Raw genomic sequence first — 24,684 nt, forward strand, 5'->3', positions numbered from 1 at the left:
TCTTACTTAACTCAAACAAGCCAAGGATACAAATGCTGGTCATTTTCTTCAAGAAGGGACTGCATAAAAAGAAGATATCATAATCTTATTTTTAAAAAAAATGCTGTTCCAGGAAACACTGCATATAGTTCTGGGACTTGGATCCAAGACTTCAAAGATGAAATGGAACTCTGGCAAGAAGCGAATGGGGTTAACTATTTGCCGAGTGCTTTTCATTTAGAAACACAGAGAAGACATAGTTGGTACTACGAACAGGGAGGATAGGTTGGAGGAGGCTCAAGAAATCACCTGACTCTAATGTGTAGTCAGAAAAATGCTTTCATTTCAGTGTTAAGAGAACCAGGCCAAGCCATCTTCTTATAAAAAGAAAGTTGAGTATAATCTTAGTGATGAAAACAGGTATGTCTTTACAATCTGTCCAAAGGCATGTCATAATCAGAGTGAGGAAGGAAAATCTGGGTCAGCATACTGAGCTAAGAATGAATGGAAAAAAGATATAATAGAGTGGGGGAAGAGCTGTTCAAATAAATGCAGTGTCTTAAAGTACCAGAAAAAAGAAGTATTCAGGATGAGAGGAAGTAGCATTGTATGAATTTCAGGGTGGTGAAAAGTAAATAATAAATAACAATAATACAAATATTTTAGTAAGAGAATTGGAATTTTTTGAAAAATTGCAATTTATAAACTTCCTTCAGGTATGATGCATACTTGATCCTAGTCTTACAAAAGACCTGAAAAGAAGGCGTATAATGTAGTATTAGTATCATTTTCTAGAAAACTGAGATTAAGAGGAATTAAAGTAGTTCTCCAGGATTGTCACCAGGCTATTAAAACAGGACTTGAACTCAGGCATTGGATTCAAAAGATATTTATTCCTCTATACATTCTACTGAAATAGACACAGTTACATTGGCCACTGAGGAAACTAACAGAATGAAGCGACTCTCAATAGGAAAGGAGACTGACAACACTTTGGAAGATACAACTGTTTTTAAAAATATAGCAGAGAAAATAGACAAATGGGGAAAACTGAGTAATGAGGATAAATGGAGAACAAAACAACAACAATAAAAGAACTGAAGAACTTGAGAATAGCTATCATGAATATCTGTTGTTTCTGGGTTTCCCTTCTTGCACTTCTGCCCAACAATTTGATAGAGGTGGGTACTGCAAGTGACATAATCTAAAAGGTGTTCTTGATGAGTGAGTGGAAGAATTGGGGCAATGAGGACATCTTAATCTAGGGCTAGTAACAGCCAAGTATTTGGTTAAGTTGTCCTTTGGTTCTCAGACTACAGAGCATTCAGGCACTTGATTTTGTTTCCTTCATTTTGTTTTTGTTTTTGTTTAAGTTAAGAAATAAGCTGTCTTGCCTACTAGAGATATAAGACCTCTAAGGTTTGCAGAATTATTTATTTCCCTGTTGAACTGCAAGAGTTGAATTTGCTGTCCCAAGCTAAAGTTAATTCAAGCCAAGGCAAAGAATTGGGAAAGTACAGAAAATAATATTGATGGAAAGAGATTTAAAAGGGGGGGTGGTGGTGGTTAGCTTGATCCTCTAGGCCTCTTTCAAATATAAGGGGCAATAATTATTCCCTCACCATAAAGTGCCATTGACTGTGATACAGCCTGGACCAGGAAGAGATGAGCTCTGCCTTACTACCACAAGCTACAGTCTTCCCAAATTAGGAAGACTTGCTGAGCCCCAACTCCTTTACCAAGGGTCAGAAACAGTAATGGCTGGGACAAGGTTCAAAGATTTGATAAAATTTCTGCTATTAGTTCTTAGCTAACAGGATTCCCAGGAACCTAATCAACTGGGAGCTGACTAAAATTTTAAGGTGAATTAAGTTTCAAGTGAGTTTAAGCCTAGGGGCCTTCTTATTGCTCAATCCCCAAAGCAAATGTCAGCCCCCCATATAATGCCAACAGAACATGGGCACCTAAAGCAAGAGAGCTCCCCAATGGGCAGGCTCCAGGGGTTCTCTCGGTCATGTCCATGGAGGATACGGGACAAGGAAGAACCTTGATGAGAGCAGAGTCTGAGGGCAAGCATATGGACTGACTGACAAACTTACGCCACTGTAGTCCATGCTCCCCAGTCTGTCCAGCAAAATATACCTTATGTTCTTGACTGTTGAAGAGAGTATGCCGCTTGCACTTTTCAAATGAGAGATACTGTTGTGAGTACATGATTTTTCTTTCATTATAAATTAGGAGTAGTGCCATGATTATATAACCAGGAGATATTATTTCCAAACCTGATTAAGAAGTATAGACTATCCAGAGAACTTGCCCTTGGAGTTCAGTGTAGTACCTGAGTGTAACTGCTGACCATCTCCCCTTTGACACAGAGTGAATTATAAAGCAATGTATTAGGTTAATAGAGAGTTTTCAGAAGCGCAGGCATGTGTGTATGCTTGCTGGGAAACCAGCAGGTAAAACAGAACAGATAGATGTTGGTTTTTCTGTTCAACACTCTTCTGGGAAGAGCCCTCCCTCCCTCCCTCCCTTGGGGGAAGGGGACATCCCACACTACATGTGGCTCTGGGGGGACTGCCAATCATCTCATCCCACCTCCTGAATGGGCATGGAACCCAGGCTTGGTAAGATAACCTGGCTCAGGTGGGAAATGTGACTAATTAGAATCGTGTTGTTTGTTTAGATGAAAGAGATAAGGGCTCCCTTTACATCTGAAACAGAGATAACGATGTCAGCAGAGAAAACCTAGGAGAAAGACACAGAACCAAGGAGGAACCTTTTTCTCATCCTTTCTAATTCCATGACCTCAGGCAAGACGGCAACATTTTGAATTTTAGAACTCTAAACCACCCTACAACACAGGGTTGTTCTGTGTGTTGAAGAAGATAATTTGTTAAAATACTTTATGAAGTATAAACCGCTGTACAAATGTTAACTAAATCAAAGATTTCCAGGGAAACCTAAAGGGCTAAATAAAAATAGAAACTCATGGTGAAAGTACAACTTAAAATAGAACATGTGAAAAGGAAAACCAAAGCTTCTTGCTGCTCAGCATGATCCCAGGATCAGGAACATGGGCATCACTTGTGAGTTTTTAGAAATACAGATTTTGGACCTCATCCCAGCCCTACTGAGTTCAATCTGCATTTTAACAGGATCCCCAGGTGATGTCATGCATAATGGCCTTTCATTAGCATGCCTTTATATAAGGCTATGGCAGTTTCTCCTGTCCACCACAGAAGGATGCTATAAGAAAGGAATTTCACTTGCATCCTAGGGTAGGTGGTGGAGTTGAAAAAACAAAGGGTCATAAAATGTGATACTTAAATAAGGAGGAACAAAAAATTATAGATGTTTATATATGTAGACCATGGCATTAAATGTAGTTGAAAAAGAGAAGCAAAACATTAGAATTGATGGAATTTGTGTGTAAAAATAAACACATACATAAATGTTATAATATTTCACAGTAAAGAGTCTGTAGCCAGTGGTTTCTGAGGAAGGGGTTGCAGATGGTACCCAAAAAAGCATAAGGTGATAAATAACAGGTTAAATTGATAACACAAAAAATTGGCAAAGATATATGAAAATAAGCAAATTTCCTTTAAAAATAGAATAAATTAGAGGTGTCTGGGTGACTCAGTTGGTTGAGCGTTTGACTTGGGCTTAGGGTCATGATCTTGTGCTTCACCAATTCGGCCCCTGCATCGGGCTCTGTGCTGACAGCTCAGAGCCTGGAGCCTGCTTCAGATTCTGTGTCTCCCTTTCTCTCTGCCCCTCCCCTGCCTGTGCTCTCTCTTTCTCTAATAAAATAAAATAAATAGAATACATTAAATTTGAATATAGAAAGATATTAAGCAGTTTAGTTTTGAGAGATAAACAGGAAACCCTTTTACTATTAAATATGGATTACAAATATTTACTAAAAATATTACCACATTTCTAGAAAAAATACTGAAGTTCATGATACTCAGAGTGCATTGATTAACTATATGTATATATATACATATGTGTGTGTGTGTGTGTGTGTGTGTGTATTTTTTAAATAACTAATGCCAGATAAGCTTGAAAGGAAATGAGAATAGGTGGAACACAGAAGGTTTTTAGGGCAGTAAAACTACTCTGTATGATAAGGATGGATACATGTCATTATACATTTGTTCAAACCCACAGAATGTGAAACGCCAAAAGTAAACCCTAAGGTAAACTATTGACTTTGGGGGATGATGATGTGTCAATGTGTGTTCCTCAATTCTAACACATGTACTGCTCCTATAGGGAAAGTTGATAACAGGGTGGCCTATGCCTGTGTGGGATCAGGGAGTATATGGGCAATCTCTGTAACCTCCTCTCAATTTGCTGTGAACCTAAAACTGCTCTTAAAAACTAATCTTGGAAGGGGTGCCTGGGTGGTTCAGTCAGTTAAGCATCCAGCTAAGGTTCAGGTCATGATCTCACAGTTCGTGAGTTCAAGACTCACACTGGGTTCTCTGCTGTCAGTGCAGAGCCAGCTTCGGATCCTCTGTCCCCCTTTCTCTGCCCCTTTCCCACTCATAGGCACTTGTGCTCACTCTCTCTCTCAAAAATAAATGAATGTTAAAAAAAAAAAAAAAGTCTTGAGGGTGAGAGGAAACAAGAAAAGTGCCAAGGCAGAGAAGAATACAGTTTGGATAACAAAAGCTCTAAATATATAAGAACATAAAATACCAATGATGATTACCAAAGAACATAAATTACATTGCTCACACAATGGTTAAAAAGGCAGATAAAATCCAAAAGGACAAGAGTAATGTTAAGGCTGCCCATGTTTCACTGGATTTTTCATGAAGGTCTGTAGAAAAAATTCTATTAAGTTCATAGAGTCAGAGAATATTAAGGAAGTCTGCAATGGAGTTTCAAGTCCAACCTTTATATTTTAAGGACCTAGAAGTGCAATGACTTGCCTGAAATAACAATGTGTAAGGACTCCAGCCAGATGTTTTCATTCTAATACAATACCATTTCTAAAAGGGAGTCATGATGGTACAAGTCAAGCTGAAGTGAGTTCTAGCTTAGGTACTTCAAATATTGAAGCAGAGAGAATCCCAAAGATGCTAGTGCAAAAAAATAAATGAATAATTAATTAAAGGAACGATGTGAAAAAGGAAATTGAAGATATAGTACACTGATAAAAAATTACTAGCATATTCAGTGTAGAGGAAGAAGGTGAGAAAAGCAAATGGGAAGTGAATTTAAAAAAAAGGGACGGAAGGAAGGAAAAATCAAGCTGTGAAGGGATTTGAAGCAATTAGAAACAAGAGAATCTGATAAAGTAATCTCCAGACCCCAATTGTTCTACTTGGAATCACAGAAGTGCAGACTGTCTAAATACGTAAAATCAGAGTAAGAAGAAAAGTATAATTCATGATAGAAAGGAGGAAAATAATAATAGAGATAAAGGTACAACATTAAAACTTTGAGTATAATTTGCTTGTAAGTAACTAGTAAGGAATGTCTGTGGCAATTTGATTGGCTTATGGTAAGAAATATATTTTAATACACATACTATGTCTATAATACGGTAAATTTTTTAAATTCATGAAAAGAGATATAAGTAAAAGTGTTTCCATAGGTTAAAAAATTATTAGGCTAGTCAATGCTATATTTCTTAGAGAGTAAATTATACATTTTTTTCAAAGTTAATGTTTCTGAAATTGGGGTGCATTTTCCATTGTGTATATTTACTATACCATTTCCTTTTTTGCCTGTAAAACTGCTATTGAATTGATACTTTCGTATACAATCCATGGCATTTCCAAGTCAGGGACATGAAGAATAGCATTCCGTCATAAAGGTGAAACTCATGCACGCAGTAGGAGAGAACCTCCGGCACCAGCACGTACCCTGGCTCTGGCATCGACAAGGGCACCATTTCTCAGGAGGCATCGGACCACTTCCACCTGCCCTGCCCGGGCTGCCATGTGCAATGCAGTCTCCCCACGCTGCCGGGAAACAGAGACCATTGAGTCATAAGTAAATTCACTGCTCTGAATGGTCAAGGATGAAAATGTGCCTGTTTGTGAAATTCAGCAATCAATCCAAAGGTTTAGGAAATCTATGAAAAGGTATAATTATTTCATAATTATTTAGTCTGAAACAACACAGTTTTGTATCTTCTCCATCTTCATAAGGATAAAACAAATGTTTTTTAGGTTTTTTTTTTTTCAGTCCATGACAAACAAGTGAACTTACCCAAAAATCCGGTATACTCTGAGGTTTAACTTCATAGTTAATTTGGCATAATTTAAATTGCTTTAGGTGAGGGGCACCTGGGTGGCTCAGTCAGTTCAGCATCGGACTCTTCATTTGGGCTCAGGTCATGATCTCATGGTTTGTGAGATTGAGTCCTGCATCAGGCTCTGCACTGATTGTACAGAGCCTGCTTGGGATTCTCTCTCTCTCTCTCTCTCTCTCTCTCTCTTTCCTCCTCCTCCTCCCTTCCTTCCTTTCTTCTCTCTCTCTCTCTCTCTCAAAAATAAATAAATAAACGTTAAAAAAAATACTTTAGGTGTTATCTTTTATCCTTCAAACCTAAAATCTGTCATTGTCACACTTGACTATGTGATTACAACTTGACCCCATTTTAAGGAGAAACTCTACATGCTAGATCAAGTCAACACAGTGCAAAAAAAAAAAAAAAAATCACATCATTTGTACTATACATAAGTCATTCCTTTTCAGAATTCAAAATTTACTTCCATAATAAACGCTTTTACATTCAATTTGTCTTTGTGTTGTGAGGCTAGACGATGGCTATTCACATAAGAAATGTGATTTGCCCCAGATGTCCCCTATTTATTATTAATGAGCATATTTAATTATAGACGGTTATTTGAGAGAACTACCAAGAGATGAGTAAAGCAACTGTTAACAGCGTCATCTGTTGAGGCGGGCAGCACCAGCCATCAGGTCATTCCTCAAGTATTTTCATGCTACATCAAGATAGGGCACACTTGTCAGGAAATGGTAGCTTAAGTTGCAGCATGAAGGATGATGGTTAGATGAAAGGGTTTTTGTCATTGAAAACTTTGTTAAGTACTGCCTGTGAGAGAGGAGTTTTTGTTTGTTTGTTTTAATCAATGTATTTTAAAACCCCATGTTGTTCTGAAGAAGGCAGGGGTTCATTCTTCCAAACAATTTTATAGTTATAAAAAACCAACACACTGGAATAGAAGGGATTACTTCTAGTCACCACAACTGTTCTAGAAAATAAAGCTGATTTCAACTATGTAAAGTAAACCACTCCAAAGAAATGCAATTGATCTTAAAGTTGGTTGTGGTAATTGCATATTTCTGACAAATTCCAGTGAATCATTTCTTCTGATTCCTTGCACAACTTAAGTTTGGTACATAGCTCACAGTTCATTTTATTTCCTAGTATCAGAGACCCATTCCTTATGAAGTTATGAAAAATTCATTTCAAATGATTTGATTTTGAAAGCATTAACCTGGATGTCTACTCTATATTTTTTCTGTTTTATTGATGATTCACTTATCCTCTAATGGCCTTAATGATGACAAGTTTTGACTTTTGTAAAGTAAATGTATCTGAAGTGTGCTGTCTCATAAAACACATTATTGGAATAGCAATATTTGTCCTTAACCTTTGGGTGTATGGCAAGATTTTTCCTCTTTGGATACCCACGATTTCAAACTTGTTTTCTATATCACTTAACCTGTCTCTAAATAGATGGTTAAGATCTAACTATTAAACAATCACAAAAAGCCCTCATATCTTTATTCTATTTCTAAGACTAACAGAAGTATAGCAATTTTACTAATGTTAGTAGAAATAAAGACAAAAACAAATTTCCTTATAAGAAGCTATGGTGTCATGAGTTCCTACTTATGGATGGATTTATATGTTTAGTTTACAAGCCAGACTTTATCAATAAGGAGTTTTCAGAATGTAAAATGTTTCCAATACTAGTCTTAATATTTCCAATAACCTTATTTTATTTTATACTTAAAATGAGTTATTTTTATGATATTTATATATTTAAAATCAATGACTTAGATATAAAACCTAATCTAAAATATTAAACACTATATTCAAAGAAAAGTTATATATATATATAGTTATATATATATATATATAACTATATATTCAAAGAAAAGTTATATATATATATATATATATACACACATACACACACGTCTCTCCAATTTAAAGCAATGGTCTTGTTCATTTCTTATTTAATGACTCTGGGGTACTTGATTTTTATTGTAAATTTCCCTAACCCTTTTATATTTACATTACCCTTGTTTATACATAAATATAAATAAAAAAATGAAAGAAGGCGTATATTATTTTAATGACTTCCATTTCTTGATTGTTGGGTACCTCATCTTATTCAACACCCTTGTTTTCTTTATCTTAAACTAATTCACCTCAAGTACTGGGGGGAATTTTTAAACATAATATAAAGTGTGAACTTTGGCATGAACGCATTGATTTTTATATGCGAAAACTTGGTAATATCTCACACCATACTCTGGACAGACCCCAAAGTGCTTCGTTTTCGACTCCCATGGTTGTCAACGGATACTTTGGATTATGGATGTATTACAAGTGGTAGTTCCACTTCCCAGGTTTTAAAGTGCAAAGTGCATTTGTGAGCTTTCCGGAAAGGAAGCTTTGCAATAATAATATCTGTGCGTGATTCAGTTATTGGTACATCTCACACTTGGAATGAATTTTGAGACAAAAACAAGACTGGCAAGAGAATGGGTACGCTCATGTACGAAGCAGGTACTAAATTTTTCATGCCCCTCTTCTCAGTTGTTAAAACTGATTTGGCCGACAGCTACATTGACTTCCACTTTGGCTGCATCAGTTGGAAAGCATCAAAGCACAACAGACAGCATTACATTCAAAAATGCAACAGGATTTCAGGCAACACACAAAGGCTCCAAGGGTGGGGTACTTTGGGGTCAGGAAATGACCAACTCTCACACAGCGCGCAGGCAGTCAGGGTTCACACAGTTTCTTCATCTGCACAGAGTTTTGGATCCAGGAGTTATATCCTCATGTCCTGAGAATGCACAAGTTCACAGGCATCCCACTGCTAGAGAAATGAAATCCCTCTAAATGTAGGTTGCCAGATTTAGTAAATAAAAGTACAGGATGACCAGTTAAATTTGAATTCCAGACAAACAATGAATAATTATCTTAAGATAAATATGTCTCAACTATTGCACAGGACATACTTATACTGAAAACAATTACTTGTCATTTATCTGAAATTCAAATTTAACCAGGAGTTCTGTATTTTATCTGATAACCCTATCTATCTACATGGTATCTGCTCCCTGAAGGACATTGAATAAAAAAAATAAAATAATAAAAAAAAAAACCAAAAAAACAAAAACAAAACAAAAAAACAACAACTAGGAAACATGTTAAGAGGATTATATTAGCAGGTGCCTCTCAAGTATTTGTTTTGAGGGAACTGAAGGGAAAGAGTATGTAAGAGACAAGTGAGAAGATAAAACAAAGTGAACTTTATAGTGACTGGTAGGTTGAAGTTTAGTTTGATATTACAATTACCGAAATAGGGATTTCTCAGCCTAAAGGATGCGAGCACTTTTTTTATTGTTTTGATTAATATTTTATTTATTTTTATTTGAAAATCTACATGTAGCCTACATAGCGCTTTCTTTTTTTTTGCAGAGGGGAGCATATGAATATGGAGTAAATCCATAACCACCAAATGGTTTGGAATTGGTTAGTTAAGAAGCAAATTAACAGTGGCCACAGAATCACACAACCATTTCATATGGAGTTTCTTTGAAGATTCTATAAAATTCTCCCCTCAAAAATATTAACCTAGGGGATTTCAATAAAGCATCACATAGAATATACTTATATATGTTACTCTTATAATATGATAACATAATTTAACACAGTATCACCATTGTTCCTTGATCCTGAAGGCATTGAAATGCAAATACAGAAAATACAGTATGGTGGGAAAATATACAGAGCACTTTCCTTGAAAGTTACTGGTTCATACAGGTCTCGGTTTAAAAAAGAGAGGTGGTCACCATCTCTGCACAGAAAAAGGATGTTGATTACTTTTAAAGTTCTAAGAAGTGACTAGAAATTAAACTCAGATTGGCATGTTTTTAAATTACTCTTATCCTTAATGGAATAATTAAAGATTAATTTATGATATTATTACCTTCGGACCAATAAGCTATAATTAGGGAAATATAAACATAGACTATATTTCAATGATTTAATGGTTTTATGCTCCAATTGGGAATAATATAAAGAGAGAGTATTAAATAATATTTAAACCAAATCAATTCATCTCACATGGATTTTGTCCATGCATCAGAAACTTAGCACAGAAATAGTGTGTAAAATGCAAAGACATGAACAAGTGAGAGGGAATGCAAATGAAAACATTCTGTTTCACAACTCAAATGGAATGATATACCAAAATTTAACAACGGTAGTCAATCAATTGCTTTTGAAAATATGACTCAATAATAAGCACTGATGCTTATTGGGGGAGAGTTATCTCTATCGCATACTTAAAAAAAAATCTCAATATTCCAGTGGCCCCCTGTTGAGCTCTAAATACTGACTACACCTTGTGCAGAGTAAGGAGAAATTTTGCATTCAACGATCAAAGTTTAAAGTGGCAGACTCCAAGAAAATTAAAGAAACATAAGGAAGTTGGAAGTTAAAATCCTAATTCAGATTAGGCAGAAGAATTCTGGGACATCCAGTAGTCCCTGGCAGAATAAACGTTGTCTGGAGACCAACATTCATTTCAAGATACACGAAAAAGTCATAATGGTATAATTATTTCAGGTAAGAGAGGCTCCACTCTAGCAAACAAAATCAAATCAAAATGAAAAATCAAAGTAAGGTTAGAAAATGAAAAGTCCATGTTATTGAAAGAGGAAGAATCTGATATCAAATGAAAATCCATAATATGTGTCTATCTCTGGTTAACTATCTGCTATGAGTCATTGTGGTACTGACTTCATACGACAATCAAAATAACCCGGAATACAATTCACTCAAGCAACTAGAATGTGTCCTTAAGATTTTATTCCAATCAATTATTCATTCACATTCTGAGGAGCTTTCAGAATGTATTTTGTTCTAATAAATGGATTTACGATGCATGTTTAATCCATCTGCACCAGGAAGCTGAAACAGCTTCCACAGCTTACATTCTATTTTCTAACACTATTGTTCTCAGCGAAGGTCTGGTGATTATTTTAATAACTTGTTATTATGGAGGCTCTTCTCAAAACTCGGCTGCTCTACCTATGATGACATACACACGGACATCCCTACACACATCCATACTCTCTTTTCCTCTCGCTCCTTCTCCCTGTGGTTATTCTGACCCAAGCCATACTCACAATGTTAGTGACATCTGGAGAGGCTCCGTTCTGCAGCAGAAGGAGGACAATGTTCAAGTGGCCCATGAAGGCAGCCACATGTATTGGTGTGAGGCCAGACTGCGAAACAAAGCAACAGCAGTTTTACTCCTCTGCACCAGTGGGGGCTTTGGGGACTTCTTCAGATAAATAACACTTGAGTAAAGAGGACAGAAGATGGGGGACAGGAAGGGAAAGAAGGAGTAAGAGAAGGAATGTTTCGTGACAGGCTGAAACATTTTTCTACCTCTGTGATAGCTTGGATTGAAGCCCCATATTTCACCAGCAGTTCCATGACTTTGATGCGGTTTTTCTTGCAGGCAATGTGCAGTGGAGTAAAACCATTCTGTGCAAAAGACAATCAAGTTAGTTGAAAACATGCAGAAACGATCCTCACGCAACTCCATGCTGGCACATTGCAGGCAATAATGTTACATCGTCACGTAATGTTACCATTTTTTCAAATGCTGTAGGTGTTGGAAATTTGGAAAGAAAAGTGGTATGTGCTCCCGTAGGCCCCGAACTTTGTTTATATGTGGGGGGCCTGCATAGAATTCTATTCGTGTGGTTACAGAGAAAAACAAAAGTAAAGAACACTGCATGGGCCTCCTTACCAGAAGTTCTGAGATGTTTTAAAGTATACTGATTGGTCAGGTGATGAAATGGCTTGAAGGTGCATGGAAGGTAAACATCTATTTTTCTGATGAAAGACCATTTCTTAGGGCATAAAAACTGTTCACCTGTTTGACTTCAAAACTCTACAAGCATGACTGCCTCTACAATAAATGTTTCAGCTTCGCTAACATCTTCAGGCAGGGGGTGTTGCAAATTAGCAGAAATCATTATTTATGCTAATAATTTTTACCTCCAAAAGTTATATATCTTCCATTAAGAAATTTTTATAAGGAATTGTTGTGTATTAGCAGAAATAATTATGCTGATAATATTTTATATCCAGAAGTTATATTTCTTACATTAAAACATTTTCAGTTTTATCATTTTATAAAGATATGATTATTAAGTTCTTGAATGTTTTCAAGACAAGTATGGAGAATTTCTGGAATTAGTGGAATAAGATATCTCTGAGGCAAAGGAATGTGGAGATGTCTCTAAGACGGTTTTTAACTTTCCAAACTAGGCAATGTGTAGGAATTGGGGGCAATTACATAAAAATTTGTTAATTAGTCCCATGCTTAACCCTTATGTGTAAGTATTATAATTTTATTTGGACAATTATCCCTTTGAACAATTATCATTTGAACAATGATCCCTACATACAGAATGGCTATATCTGTTCTGCCAGTTAGTTACTTTGCTTGTCCGAATGGGGACTGATCATCAGTCAATATTTTTCTACATTAGCAGTTCTCAAGAAAGCATATTGTCTTACTTAACCTAATGACTTATTATTCTTCACGATGTTCAAGTCACTTCCCATTTATAAGCTATGTAGTAAGCCAGGTATAAATAGCCAAATGTATGTGTAGCACTTAAGTGACTTTTAATTATGAGAGTGTAATATTTTATAAGCTTATTGACCACTATCCAAATGAAAGTGAGTATTTTCCTCCTTATAAGAAAATAAATATCCTTACATAATTTCATATAACCCTAAAAATATATTTGCTTCCTGGGCAATTAGGAATAAATTGATTCCAATGGAAAATTTTCTAATAAAAATAAGATTTATTATTTAATACTTCTCATGGCACTCTCTCATTTTAAATATTATCTGAAGACTAATTTAACTGGCATAAACCATGTACATGTATAGGATAAAGGATTGCTTTTAGTTTGAGAATTAGGAAACAAGAGGCATAAATTAGTACATGCCTAATACTCCCAACGATTATTGTTAGAATATAAGTGAAGCAAGGAAGATTTATTCAATATTAGACCTTGGGAAATACATATGCTGCTCTAGGGACAGCCTCTTGTAGATTTCTCTTGAGCAATTCCCATAATAGTTTATATGAAATGTTTCTTGAAGCAGGAAAGTGCTAAGCATCACTTTTCTATTAGACTGTGTTTGGGGAATCAGGTCAGTAAGGAAATTCTCTAAGTGAACTCTTTGCAGGCTTACATTTTACCCTCTCTTAACATGGTCAAACCTACTCAGCACTTTAAAACCATTTTTTTCCCCAAATAGGGATTAATAACATTCAACTTTTCCACACTTTCATTCTGACTTGGTATAGAGGTGTTTAGAATTTATTTTGTGATTTCCTATTTTCAACTTCTATTTTCCATTTAAAAGTGCTTACCACTACAGAAGTTTCATATCTATCTGAAGCTTGCTAGTTGTGGAAATGGTACCTTGGTGTTTTCCTAAATCTATCCTCGCTCACCATCATTTAATAGCAAACTGTGAAGGCATGAGGTAGGCAGGCCACTTGTAGGAGGCAACAAACTTAGCAGAATTAACTTCATATATGTAACCACACTTTGCTGGTGCACCATTGATCAATCACTATGGTATACTGATCTCAGTCTCTATTCTGTTAATGTGGACTAGGCCAGGTTTACCAGAGCTCTGGCGTTTGGATTGGCTCTTTTGTCCAGAAGGAGTTTGGTGACACGGTAGTGGCCACAGTGTGCAGCAACGTGGAGGGCCGTCAGGTAGTCTAGGGTGACATCGTCAACAGGCGCCTTGTGCTGTAAAAGGTGCTTCACACATTCCACATGGTCCCCCTGTGCAGCCATGTGAAGTGGAGACAGCCCATTCTGCATATCGAAAACACAACAAGACCAAGTCCACATTTCAGTCATGACTTCCAGGTTGTGAAACACAGCAAAGTCAATTCTTGATATCTGGTACAGTTGGTAGCAGAGGGAAAAATAATCTCCACTTGACATCTAAATGTATGGTAGACTGTGTGAGGTGCTGAGGGAAGCTAAGAGAACATTTAATTTCATAATTATGCTATTTTAGGCAAAACAGAAATTAATACGTCTTTTGTGAATGAATACATGATATTGTGTGGCAATTCAGATGGCTCTCACAATTCTTAGGGCAATGTTAGATATTTAAAACAAGCGATGGCTGATGCTGAAATTATTTGTATCCGATTCCATTCAATTAATCTCTCTGCAAGATTTTCTTTACTTCTAAATGGGGGGGGGGTGTGTGGATGAAGGAGGAGAAAGTGGGTTCATCAAAGAGAGAAAGATATTTTGATCATCTCTTAGATCCGTGCTGCTCTGAAATTCTAGAATTCCTTTTTTCCTATCATGAGACATGAACTGGACTTGGAGAAAGCAGTCAGGTAAGGGCTGAAAAGTGTGAGACAAATGTGGATCATGTGCCAATGACCTCCCAGCTTTTAAATTTTGAAAATAATATGAATTTATTATCATTGATGGTGCCCAAAACAGCGTTAGTCTTAATTGTCAGAGAAGGTCAATAGCAGGAATGTAAGATAGGAGGGTAATTCACTGAGGATTATCAGTTTAGGTACGACACTCGTTTTAAAATTTAAATAAATAAGCTTATAAGAAAAAACATGTCAAATTAGGGCAGAAACTAAATTAGAAAACATCTGCCCATTAAAAAAGAGTATTTTCTTAATAAGCAATGCAAATACAGTGACTAGGGAATAATTGTTGACCAAGTACCCAGCTTGGAAGTCATTACATTCAAAGAAGTAGAAACTGTGTCTGGATAAAAAGCCAGAATGTGCTGAAGGCCTGATATTCTCAACAAGGAAGGTGATTTCAACAATGAGGGACAACTGAAACCAAATACAGCAAAGTCTTCACTTGTGATTTGTGGGTGGCAGAAGTATGCGGTTCTGAAATTATTAATATACTTTCTTTGTTTTTTAATACTCTGCCCATAATTATTGCTTTTATGTTAAAAAATTCTTGAAATAACTTAGAAGAGCAGGGTGATGAGAAGGTATTTATGCATTGGAGGGGAGATAGCATAAGGGCAAAGTGTAGAAGAAATTCAGGCCTTGGCAGTATCTGGGGTGATGTGTGACATGTGTCTCTGACAGTCTATCAATCTTTAATGTGGTTTTATCCACTTAAAAGTTATGTGGAAAATAAAATCTTCAGCAATTAATTCTTTGTTACATTTCACAAATATTTACTGCATACCTACTTAGGTTCTGATCAAGTACTGAGGGTACAACTAGAAACATAACAGACGGACCCCCTGTCTTCATGGAGGTAACGTGTGGTGGACAGACAATTCAAAAAGAATAAGAATTAAAATATATAGTATGTTAGAAGACCATCAGTGTTTTGTTTTTTTTTTTTTTAATTTTTTTTAACATCTATTTTTGAGAGATAGAGAGAGACAGAGTGTGAGCAGGGGAGGGGCAGAGACAGAGGAAGACACAGAAACAAAGCAGGCTCCAGGCTCCAAGCTGCCAGCACAGAGCCCCATGCAGGGCTTGAACTCGCAAACTGGGAGACCATGACCTTAGCTGAAATCTGATGCTTAACCAACTGAGCTATGCAGGCGCCCCAGAAGGCCACCAGTATTAAGAAGAACACTAAAGCATTGGATGGCCAAGGGAGTTTGTGTATATGAGTGCACTGTGGATAGGCTAGCCAGAAGTAGCCTCGCTGACAAGGTGAGTTTTGGTGAAAGACATGATGACAGTATGAGAGCTGGTCCTGCTCATCTGTGGGAGAATATTTGAGGATGAGGAAAAGCAAATACAAGCATGTCCGGTTGAGACCACCAGCATGACTGATGAAACAGTAGGGAGCAGAATGCAGCTGAAGACATGTGAATAAGAGGAGTGAATAAGGAGAGCAACTCAGGTAAGAGACCTACAAGGCAGGGTAGACTTTTTGATTTCTACTTGGAGGGAGCTGGGATGCTTTTGGAAGGTTTAAGACAACAGGATTACTCTGGTTGTTCTGTTGAGAATATACCGAATGGGGTTAAATGAGAAAAAGGGAGTCAAATTAGCATCTCTTGCAATCATTGAGGTAGGGTTGATAGTGATCTAGACCAGGGGGGTGGTAATAAGACTGTTAAGAAATTGCTGAATTATGAGGTATTTTGAGGGAAGACGTGACAAGGTTTAGTGATAGGATATGAAGAGAGAGGAGAGTCAAGCACTGCATGATGTATTTGACCTGTGAAACTGAAAGAATGGGATAATAAACATCATTTGAGATCAAAAGACTACAAGAAGGATTAGGAGCAGGGGTGAGGGAAATATCAGCAGCTGAGTTTTGAACGTACTAAATTTGAGATGCACAGTAGACATCTATGCAGCAATGGTAAGTTGACATCTACAATATAGAGCTCTGGAGATACATAGATGTGTGTCATCAGCGTATAAGTTGTATTTAAAGATGAAACTGGATGGGATTTCTTAGTGAGTATGGATAGACAAATAAACAAAGTGAGCTCTGGAGGTTCTAACATTCAGCGACGTGGGAGGGAAGAGGAGACAGGCAAGGAGACTAAGCAGAAGGAAAGACAGAGGGGTGTAATGTCCCAGAAGACAAATAAGGAAAGGAAAGTGTTTTGAGAAGAGAGGAGCAAGCAACTGTGTCAGACGATAGCAAGAGGAGAGAACGTAGACTATATGGACAGATTCACGTAATTGGTAGATAGAAAGACAGGAGTCTACAGAAATTATCTTCTGATTACTTCAGTTTTGTCAGTGCTGTGAGAAGTGACAACAGAGAAAGAAGTCTAAAGAAAGAAAAAAGTATAGAACAGTCAGGTAACAGGGAGTAAGAGCGAACACACTTGGGAAACATATCGTGATTGTCAGGCAGCATTAAAGGTCAACTTGAGGTGAGCAATTATGAATTTATAGTGAACCCAGTCAGTACGGCCGGGTGTATTCTGCCACCACACTCAGCTGCAAGATTTGATCAGGGTCAAATATAGCAAGTGAGCATGAATATGTCAGGGAGTGATATGAATGATTATGCTGGGCAAAAGTGAGGGCATAAAAGTGAATGAGGGACAGTAAAACAGTGGCTGATGGACTCAGAAGAATAAACACATTTCTAGAGTTGGGGTTCCAGAGAAAAGTAGCTAAAACATACAGGGGTGTTTGGAGAGTCAGAGGTTAGACACAGAAAGGGGGGTTTACACAGGGTTTACAGTTACCAAATTGAGAGGCCAACCAGAAAGGTCATCTACAGCTGTGGCCAAGATCATTAAAGTCATCATGTATTAGAAGAGGGGTTGTGGTGAAGAGTCAGTTTGCCAAGAGCTAGCATTTTCAAAGAATGGAGGGGGGGAGTGACTAGATAGATGAATATTTGCTTCAAGGAGGAATAATGGATGATTCAAAACCAGGAGTTTTATGTAAGAGGAAGAATAGTCTGGCATTAGGTGCCTATTCCACTCACAGGCTTATGGTATCAACTTGCCAACCTGATTAGTTCATCTTCTCTCTGTTCTTTACCCTGAACATAGCTCTACTTTTTGTTATTATCTCCTTATCTATCTTACCCACTCAATTTTGAGCTTCTTGAACAAACACTGTGTATTATTTACCTTGATAGTTCCTTAGTGATCAGAACACTGCCTGGCACGTTGTAGCTACTCACTATGATAATTGTATGCATGGATGAATAAATGACTGAATAAATGAGTAGATACAATCATGCAGTCACAGATACTTTATGCTACATCCTTACATATAAGTGATATTTGATATTATAAGAAAGCCAGTAAAAAATTCATCTAGGTAATCCATTGTCTTCATTAGTGACATGACAATTTTAGGTGAACTCTGTAGACAAGACTATTTTATAGTTTGTGGAAAAGCAAATCTGTCTGTTCTCAATTTGATATATGTTTTTTATTGGTTGCAACATGACTGGTGAAATTTTGTTATTTTCATTTAAATTTCAATAAGTTTTCTCCACAAAACTTTCTACAATTATCTCTGCATTATCCAGCCCAAAATGTCACATTTTAAAGATAAAACTCTACAACACTCATGGTATCAGTATGAGAATGAAAATAATACATATGATTTGAAACTACCATTTCATGGCCTATAGGGCACAGCTTTAAAGATTAAGTTCATTCTACACATATTTTAAATATGTGGGCTTGGTTTTGCTCCAAATAATTTCAAATAAATATTCAATTAAAATATAATACAAAAAAAAATTGCTTATTTTGGCTGTCTATTCTTCTCAGTTTACCCTAGTAAAAGCATCAGTTGGTGCCAATCCTGTTCAGGGGCTCGGCGAGGTAGAATAGAGAGAAAACATAAGAAGTGTCCTTTGTCTAAATTTTTCTTGTGTTAAGGATCCAATTGTTGCATATGCTATAAAATAGTTCTGTGTGATTATTTTTTATCTGTATCTCATGATATTCCTTGGTAACCCAAAGAGTGACTAGAAAATGGGGACTTGCACAGTAATAATGCTTGTAAAATACATTTTGTAATGAAAACCTCCAACAAATCAGTTCCCGGTGCAGGTTTTGGTTAGAGTTTTCTTCATAGTTGAGCATATAGATGAAATAAGACAAGAAATGCTAGATGTACTGTGCCATAGAGAATGTTAGGCTTCTTTAATGGTTCTTCGAAGATGGCCTATCCTAAACTGTGCTTTCCATGTCATCTACTAATCCTAAATACAATCATCCAACACCATTGATAAGTAATTCTTTTTACTAGTATTGCCTAAGAGATAAAGATTAGAGAGCCAAAAGAATATCTTGTATTGCTAATTGTGCTACTTTAAAAGACAATTTTATATGTATTTTATAGCATCCCACAGAATCATAAAAGTACAGACGTATAGAATGTAAGGAATATTCTCATTTATATACAATATACTCATTTACATATAATAGAAATATATTCAAATTTCCATCTGTGGTAAAAATATAGAAAGAACTTGAAGGTATACATTCAATACATTTTAATGCCTGTATTTTTTAGTTTTAAATAACTTTAAAACAGTTTGATATACACTCCTCATTTCTAGCACGCAATTGTTGAGTAATTAGGAAATACTTGATTAATGCTTTGATTTCAAGAAGAAAAGACATATTCAAAAAAGTGGCTTAAAGAGTTCTTTCGACCCATCTTACCCATAATGACCCACCTTAGTCCTTGCCAGCAAGGGAGCACCCCGTTCCAACAGAAGTTCTACCACTTGGTCATGTCCACTTCTTGCAGCACAGTGAAGGGGTGTCAACCCATCCTGTCCAAAGAATTGAAGAATTAAGCCTGAGTTAACGTAACACACACACACACACACACACACACACACACACACACACACACAAAGATCGCCTCTTATGCCACTTCAAAGAGAAGGTTTCCTGAACTTGTTCCTAGTGATTCAATACATCAGTAATAGAACTGCTATTAGTTAAATGATAGAGGAGAAGAGTGAGAAGAAGACAAGACAGTGAGAGATCCTGACAGAGGGCAAGAGAGAGAAAAAGAAAGATAGGGATGAAACAGAGTGAGGGTGTAGGCAAGCGAGATCTCACATGCAGAGGCTCAATGTAAAAACACATGTTGTTGGCCCTGTGTTTCCCTGTTTGGGAAGATGGAAAAGCAGAGTTTGTTGCATTTGTCAAACTTGAAAACCCTACTTGCTTGAAACTACAACCAGATGTTATATCATTAAACTATTTTCATTTTGGTTGCCCTAACACAATTTTACCCCCAAATTCTTCTTAACCTAATTTGTCCATCTATGTCATCTCTTGAATTGTTACTAGTTTTATAAATTCTCCTAAAATGCTCCCTGCTGCTCATGAGAAGAAAGTCATGTTTTTCACATTCTTCTAAAGGTTTCCACATATATTTTTCAACATTTTAAAAACTACATAGTTATTTCTCAGAGGTGAAATTTGTTATTAATAATAATAGCATTAAAAAGGTGTCAAACAGAATTATGGCACAACTGTGTGTTACGTTACTTATAAAACTTTCAGACCTTGATGCTTCTCAGGTAGTTTCTGATTCCAGAGAAATCCTCAAATTCCCTCTGTCTTTTGGATTTTATTTCTCTTTAGGGTGAAATGGTCAGAGAGCAGAGTGCATGGGTAATATCAGGCAAAATGTACGAATGATGGGTAAGAAGTGAGAGAGAAAATGAAATCCTGAGTACATAAATTAACTAGAGATTTCAAGCTTAAGGGAAAAAAAAGATTGTCATGGGGAAAGACATTGAGAAGGTAGGTAGCATTCAGAGAAAATGAGGGATGGGGACATTAAGAGGACTTCAAAAGCTGAATTTTCCAGAACTCTAATAGCTTATCTTTTGTGTCTCTGTTTCCAGGACCATTGTTCTGAATTATGTTTTCCCCCTAATAAATATAAGTCATCTGAATCACAACACTCTTCCTATCCCAACATTCTGGGATCCTATGCTAGGTATTTTCCCTTCACCTTCCAGATCCACGCTCTACCTTTCTCTCCTCTGCTCCACGTCGGACAGAAAGAACTCTAGATTGTATTGGTGAGCCACCTTGCCCTCTGGCTTCTGGTTGACTATGGAAAATGCAGCAAGACCTGAAGCCACTCTGTAAAGGATCTCCTTAGTCTGGCTGTGTCTCTTTACCAAATATTATGCTCCTGCCAAAGCAGCCTCCATCATGTAGTTTTCTCCTTTGAAGTTCTGGCAACCTACTTCTCACCTTGCAGGCCTAGGGTTGGTAATGAGCCCTGCTGTTGGTAGCTCTGGGGATACTCTACTATCCTTTGTGCCTTCCCTACAATCCACCCTCAATGTTATAAACAGATCCTTTAATAAATCCATATTCAAATGATCATATTTGAACATGCACTCTGGTCCTGGCTAGGACCTTGAGTTATTTGTCAGCGGAGAGCCCAAGGTGGGGTTCAAACTCAGGCACCACAAGATCATGACCTGAGCCGAGATCAAGAGCCAGACACTTAACTGACTGAGCCACCCAAGTGCCCCGGTCTAGAACCTTGAATTATAATGATACTTTGCTTTGTTAAATCTCCTTAGCTAGTATTAAGATACTGAATATCCAAAATAGACCTTGCAATTTTAGATATGTAGGAATTAGCACGAAAAGACTGCCTTTCCAGAAAAAAAAAAGTATTTAACTACTGTAGTTGGGATGCCAAGTTATTTTAAAGTTTGCCAGAGAGGAGTCTAAAAAAAGTAACTGTGCAGGCAAAGCGATTAAGATGATTGTGCTTTTGTATCTTGATAACATACCTTGTGGTTAAAGTACAGAGCGTTAGTTGCTACTTAATTTATATAACTATTAGATATAGCTTGATTTCTCAAACATATTCTTGGTGGGGGCTCCATGGAGAACTAGAGTTTGAGAAATCAACTGTAGTGAATGAAGGCATTATATGCAATGGTCCAGCAAATGGGCTCTGGAATCAGGGAGCTTCAGGTGTGAGTCTCAGATCAGCCACTATGGATATTCTCTGTGAGGCTCAACTTCACAATACATAAAATGGGGATAATTCTTCTTATCCTGTTTAACTTACAACCTTTGTTTGAAAGATGAGGGGACTCTGCCTTAAATCGTTTTTAGAATAGGTATTTTTCCTACAGAATACATGAAATATTCATTGTATAATCATGTTGAAATCTTCTGATATTCTCAGAATAACAATAGGAAAATATAGAGAACACTTAAAAACACACAAGAACGTCAAAGAACAGTAAGGATTACATTGATTCTAAATCTGATGCAATTTATCTACCCTTATCAAGGATATGGGAATTATACTAAATTCAAGTTTCCCAACATGCTCAATCTGAATAGATTTTACATATTTCCTATAAGTACAGTGTCTCATTATTGCCTGCCACCCCCTGAATCTTACCAAGGTTTTGTGTTCCAGGACTTTTTTGTTTACTTTTTTCAACTCCTAGGGGCAATGATCTGTTCAATACCTTTTTTAACTTAAATTCTTAAGACCGTATTTAAAGCTTACATTCCTCCCCTCCCACAGTTCCTTTCCTTTTGTTCTTTTTCTTTCTTCACTAGAATCAGTTCATATCACACCATGATGTTGATAATCCCTAATAGGTTAAATCAATCAACATTAGAGGGACACCATTTTTCCAGTTGATAGCCCACAGCATTAGCTTTTTACAACCAGTTCTTTCCTTATCTTTTCCCTTCCTCCCCTCTGCTTAGATTGTAGATGTAGCCTGAAGTCTGTGTATGAACACAGGCTCTTGTAATTATTACCCTGTGTATCCTAGGTCAAGTTACATAACTCCTCTGAAAGTCACTTTTCCCGTTGGGAGTCTCATTTCTCAAATGAAGGCCTCCACATTTTCTCAACAAGCAGATAATACACACTTCATAAACTGTTAGGAAAAGGAAATAAAATATTTGTAGAGTACTTAGCAGGGGGCCTAGAACAGTGAGCATATGACAATTGGTGGCCACTATTGCTGTTGCTTTAATAATTATGAACACTTTTTCTGATATATTGGTTTTTGTTCATCATCTTTTAATGTTTTTGTATACTTTCATCGTTTGCATTGAAACATGCATTTCAATAATTTAACCTTATATGGAGTATCTCCACATATAAATAATATATAAGTTTAAAAATAAAGACAGAATAATGTTCTTAATAAAACCTGGATTAGTAATACCATTTTAAACCAGCTATGAAATTCCTGTTAATGTTTTTAACATTAACGTGAGATTTTTCAGATAGCAGAAAACCGAGCTCTGGTGAAAATGTCTCAGGTTCCCACTAGATCCCAGTCAATGATGAGAATGTCAATGACATGCACAATGTCTCAATGATTGACAAAGTGCTGGCAAAAGTGGGAAAGGATCAGTGGGCAAGATTTTTTTTAATTACCTGAAAGCCTCTACATATTCTGCTTTTCTCTAGATAATGAAAACCATATATACAAGATTAACAATGAGAAGATCAGGTGGAAAATCCTTGATAGAATATACTAGATTGAGAATGTTTACGACTAGTATGTTTGCTACAAGAAACTGAGATCTCTATGATAAAAAATGAAAAAAAAATATTATTCTTAATTCCTTATGTAGAGCCTCCATTGTACTACCTAAAAAGCAGTCAACAGTAAATGTAAAATTTTTCTGTTTTAAAATATACTTTCAAAAGACAAAAGAGAAAGCTAACCAGATTCCTTTTACTTTAATAATAAAATGTGATAGTTGCAGAACCAGCCTCCAAATTCCAGACCGCAGTCCTTGATTTCAGTACTTGACTTTGCCTTTGGTAAGAAAGATATAGTTGTTTTAGTTACAGCCAGAATTAAAAGAATTCAATTGCTTTTAAAATCCTACTTCTTAGAGATAAGGAAGTATTTTAACTTACGGCAGGAAAAGCTCAGTACCACCATTCAATACTGTTCTGTACTCAATCCTGGGGTGTGCCCGAGCCAACCCACACAAACTAGTGAGAGCCAAGTTTTTGCACATCTCTTCCCAATTTTGTATTCAGTGATACCCTATTGGTAGCTCTCACTGGCCATGATGGAGGTATGGGGACTATTTACACTACAGAAGTCAGCAAAGGCAAAAGCTCCAAATCAGAGTTTGCTTTTTGAAAGCCAATTAGTAAACTTTTACTAGCATACTGCTAATCTAATTCTTTGGGTACTATCGATTTGCATCTCTGTGAGTAAAGGGACCTAGTCTATCATATTAACTGCTGTATCTCTAGGCATTAAGTAGGAACTCAAAAACTATCTGTTTAGGGAATGAATGAACAGAAGATCCACACGATGTATACAATTATAAAATCTACTTTTTGATTTATAAGTTCTTGAATGAAATTCAACTTATTTGTATATCTAAAAGTTTCATTGGATGAAATACAGCCCAAATATTCCTTTTACAGAAGAAACCAAAGCTTATATTTGATTAACTTGCTCAAGAACAATTAGTTAATGGCAGAACTAGCATAAGAATCCATTTCTCTCCATATCTTAGTATGCTTTTTATGAAAACGCACTCCCTAATTGGAGTTAGACTTAAATTACATATGCAAATGTATGTAGGCTATGCAAATTAGAGCATCTTTTAAAGAACTAAGCAAATATTGCAATGATCGATAAGAACAAAATCACTTGCCTCAAAATGAATGAATACTCCAGAAAAATACTAACAAGAGCATGCGGATTTTGAAGACATTGGCCAAGATAAAATTCTGTTGCATTTGCCAAGTGCTTTCTTTCCATTGGTACTCTCAATTATTAGAGAGTCTCAATAGAAATGGAGAGGTAAGTGTAAAGGGAGACATTATGTTAATAACATATTTAAAAGAGGAGGCACAGAAACTGTCCTTTAAAAAT

At 36.5% G+C, this 24,684-nt stretch overlaps 1 protein-coding gene across 23 annotated transcripts in view; it reads right to left on the minus strand.

Annotated features, from left to right (window-relative positions):
• ANK2 (ankyrin 2) overlaps positions 1–24,684 on the minus strand; it is a 673,807-nt gene that overhangs the window by 108,553 nt on the left and 540,570 nt on the right. For all 23 annotated transcript variants that reach the window (XM_086704357.1, XM_086704361.1, XM_086704354.1 and 20 more), the window contains 5 exons: positions 19,483–19,581; positions 13,954–14,151; positions 11,675–11,773; positions 11,410–11,508; positions 5,865–5,963 (listed from right to left, as the gene is read on the minus strand). In XM_086704357.1, the coding sequence (XP_086560483.1) occupies positions 5,865–5,963; positions 11,410–11,508; positions 11,675–11,773; positions 13,954–14,151; positions 19,483–19,581 (594 nt within the window). The remainder of the gene's footprint in view (positions 1–5,864; positions 5,964–11,409; positions 11,509–11,674; positions 11,774–13,953; positions 14,152–19,482; positions 19,582–24,684) is intronic.

The sequence above is a fragment of the Puma concolor genome, chromosome B1, assembly GCF_028749965.1.
Source record: "Puma concolor isolate L17-30 chromosome B1, mPumCon1.1.hap2, whole genome shotgun sequence".
Lineage (NCBI taxonomy): Eukaryota > Metazoa > Chordata > Mammalia > Carnivora > Felidae > Puma > Puma concolor.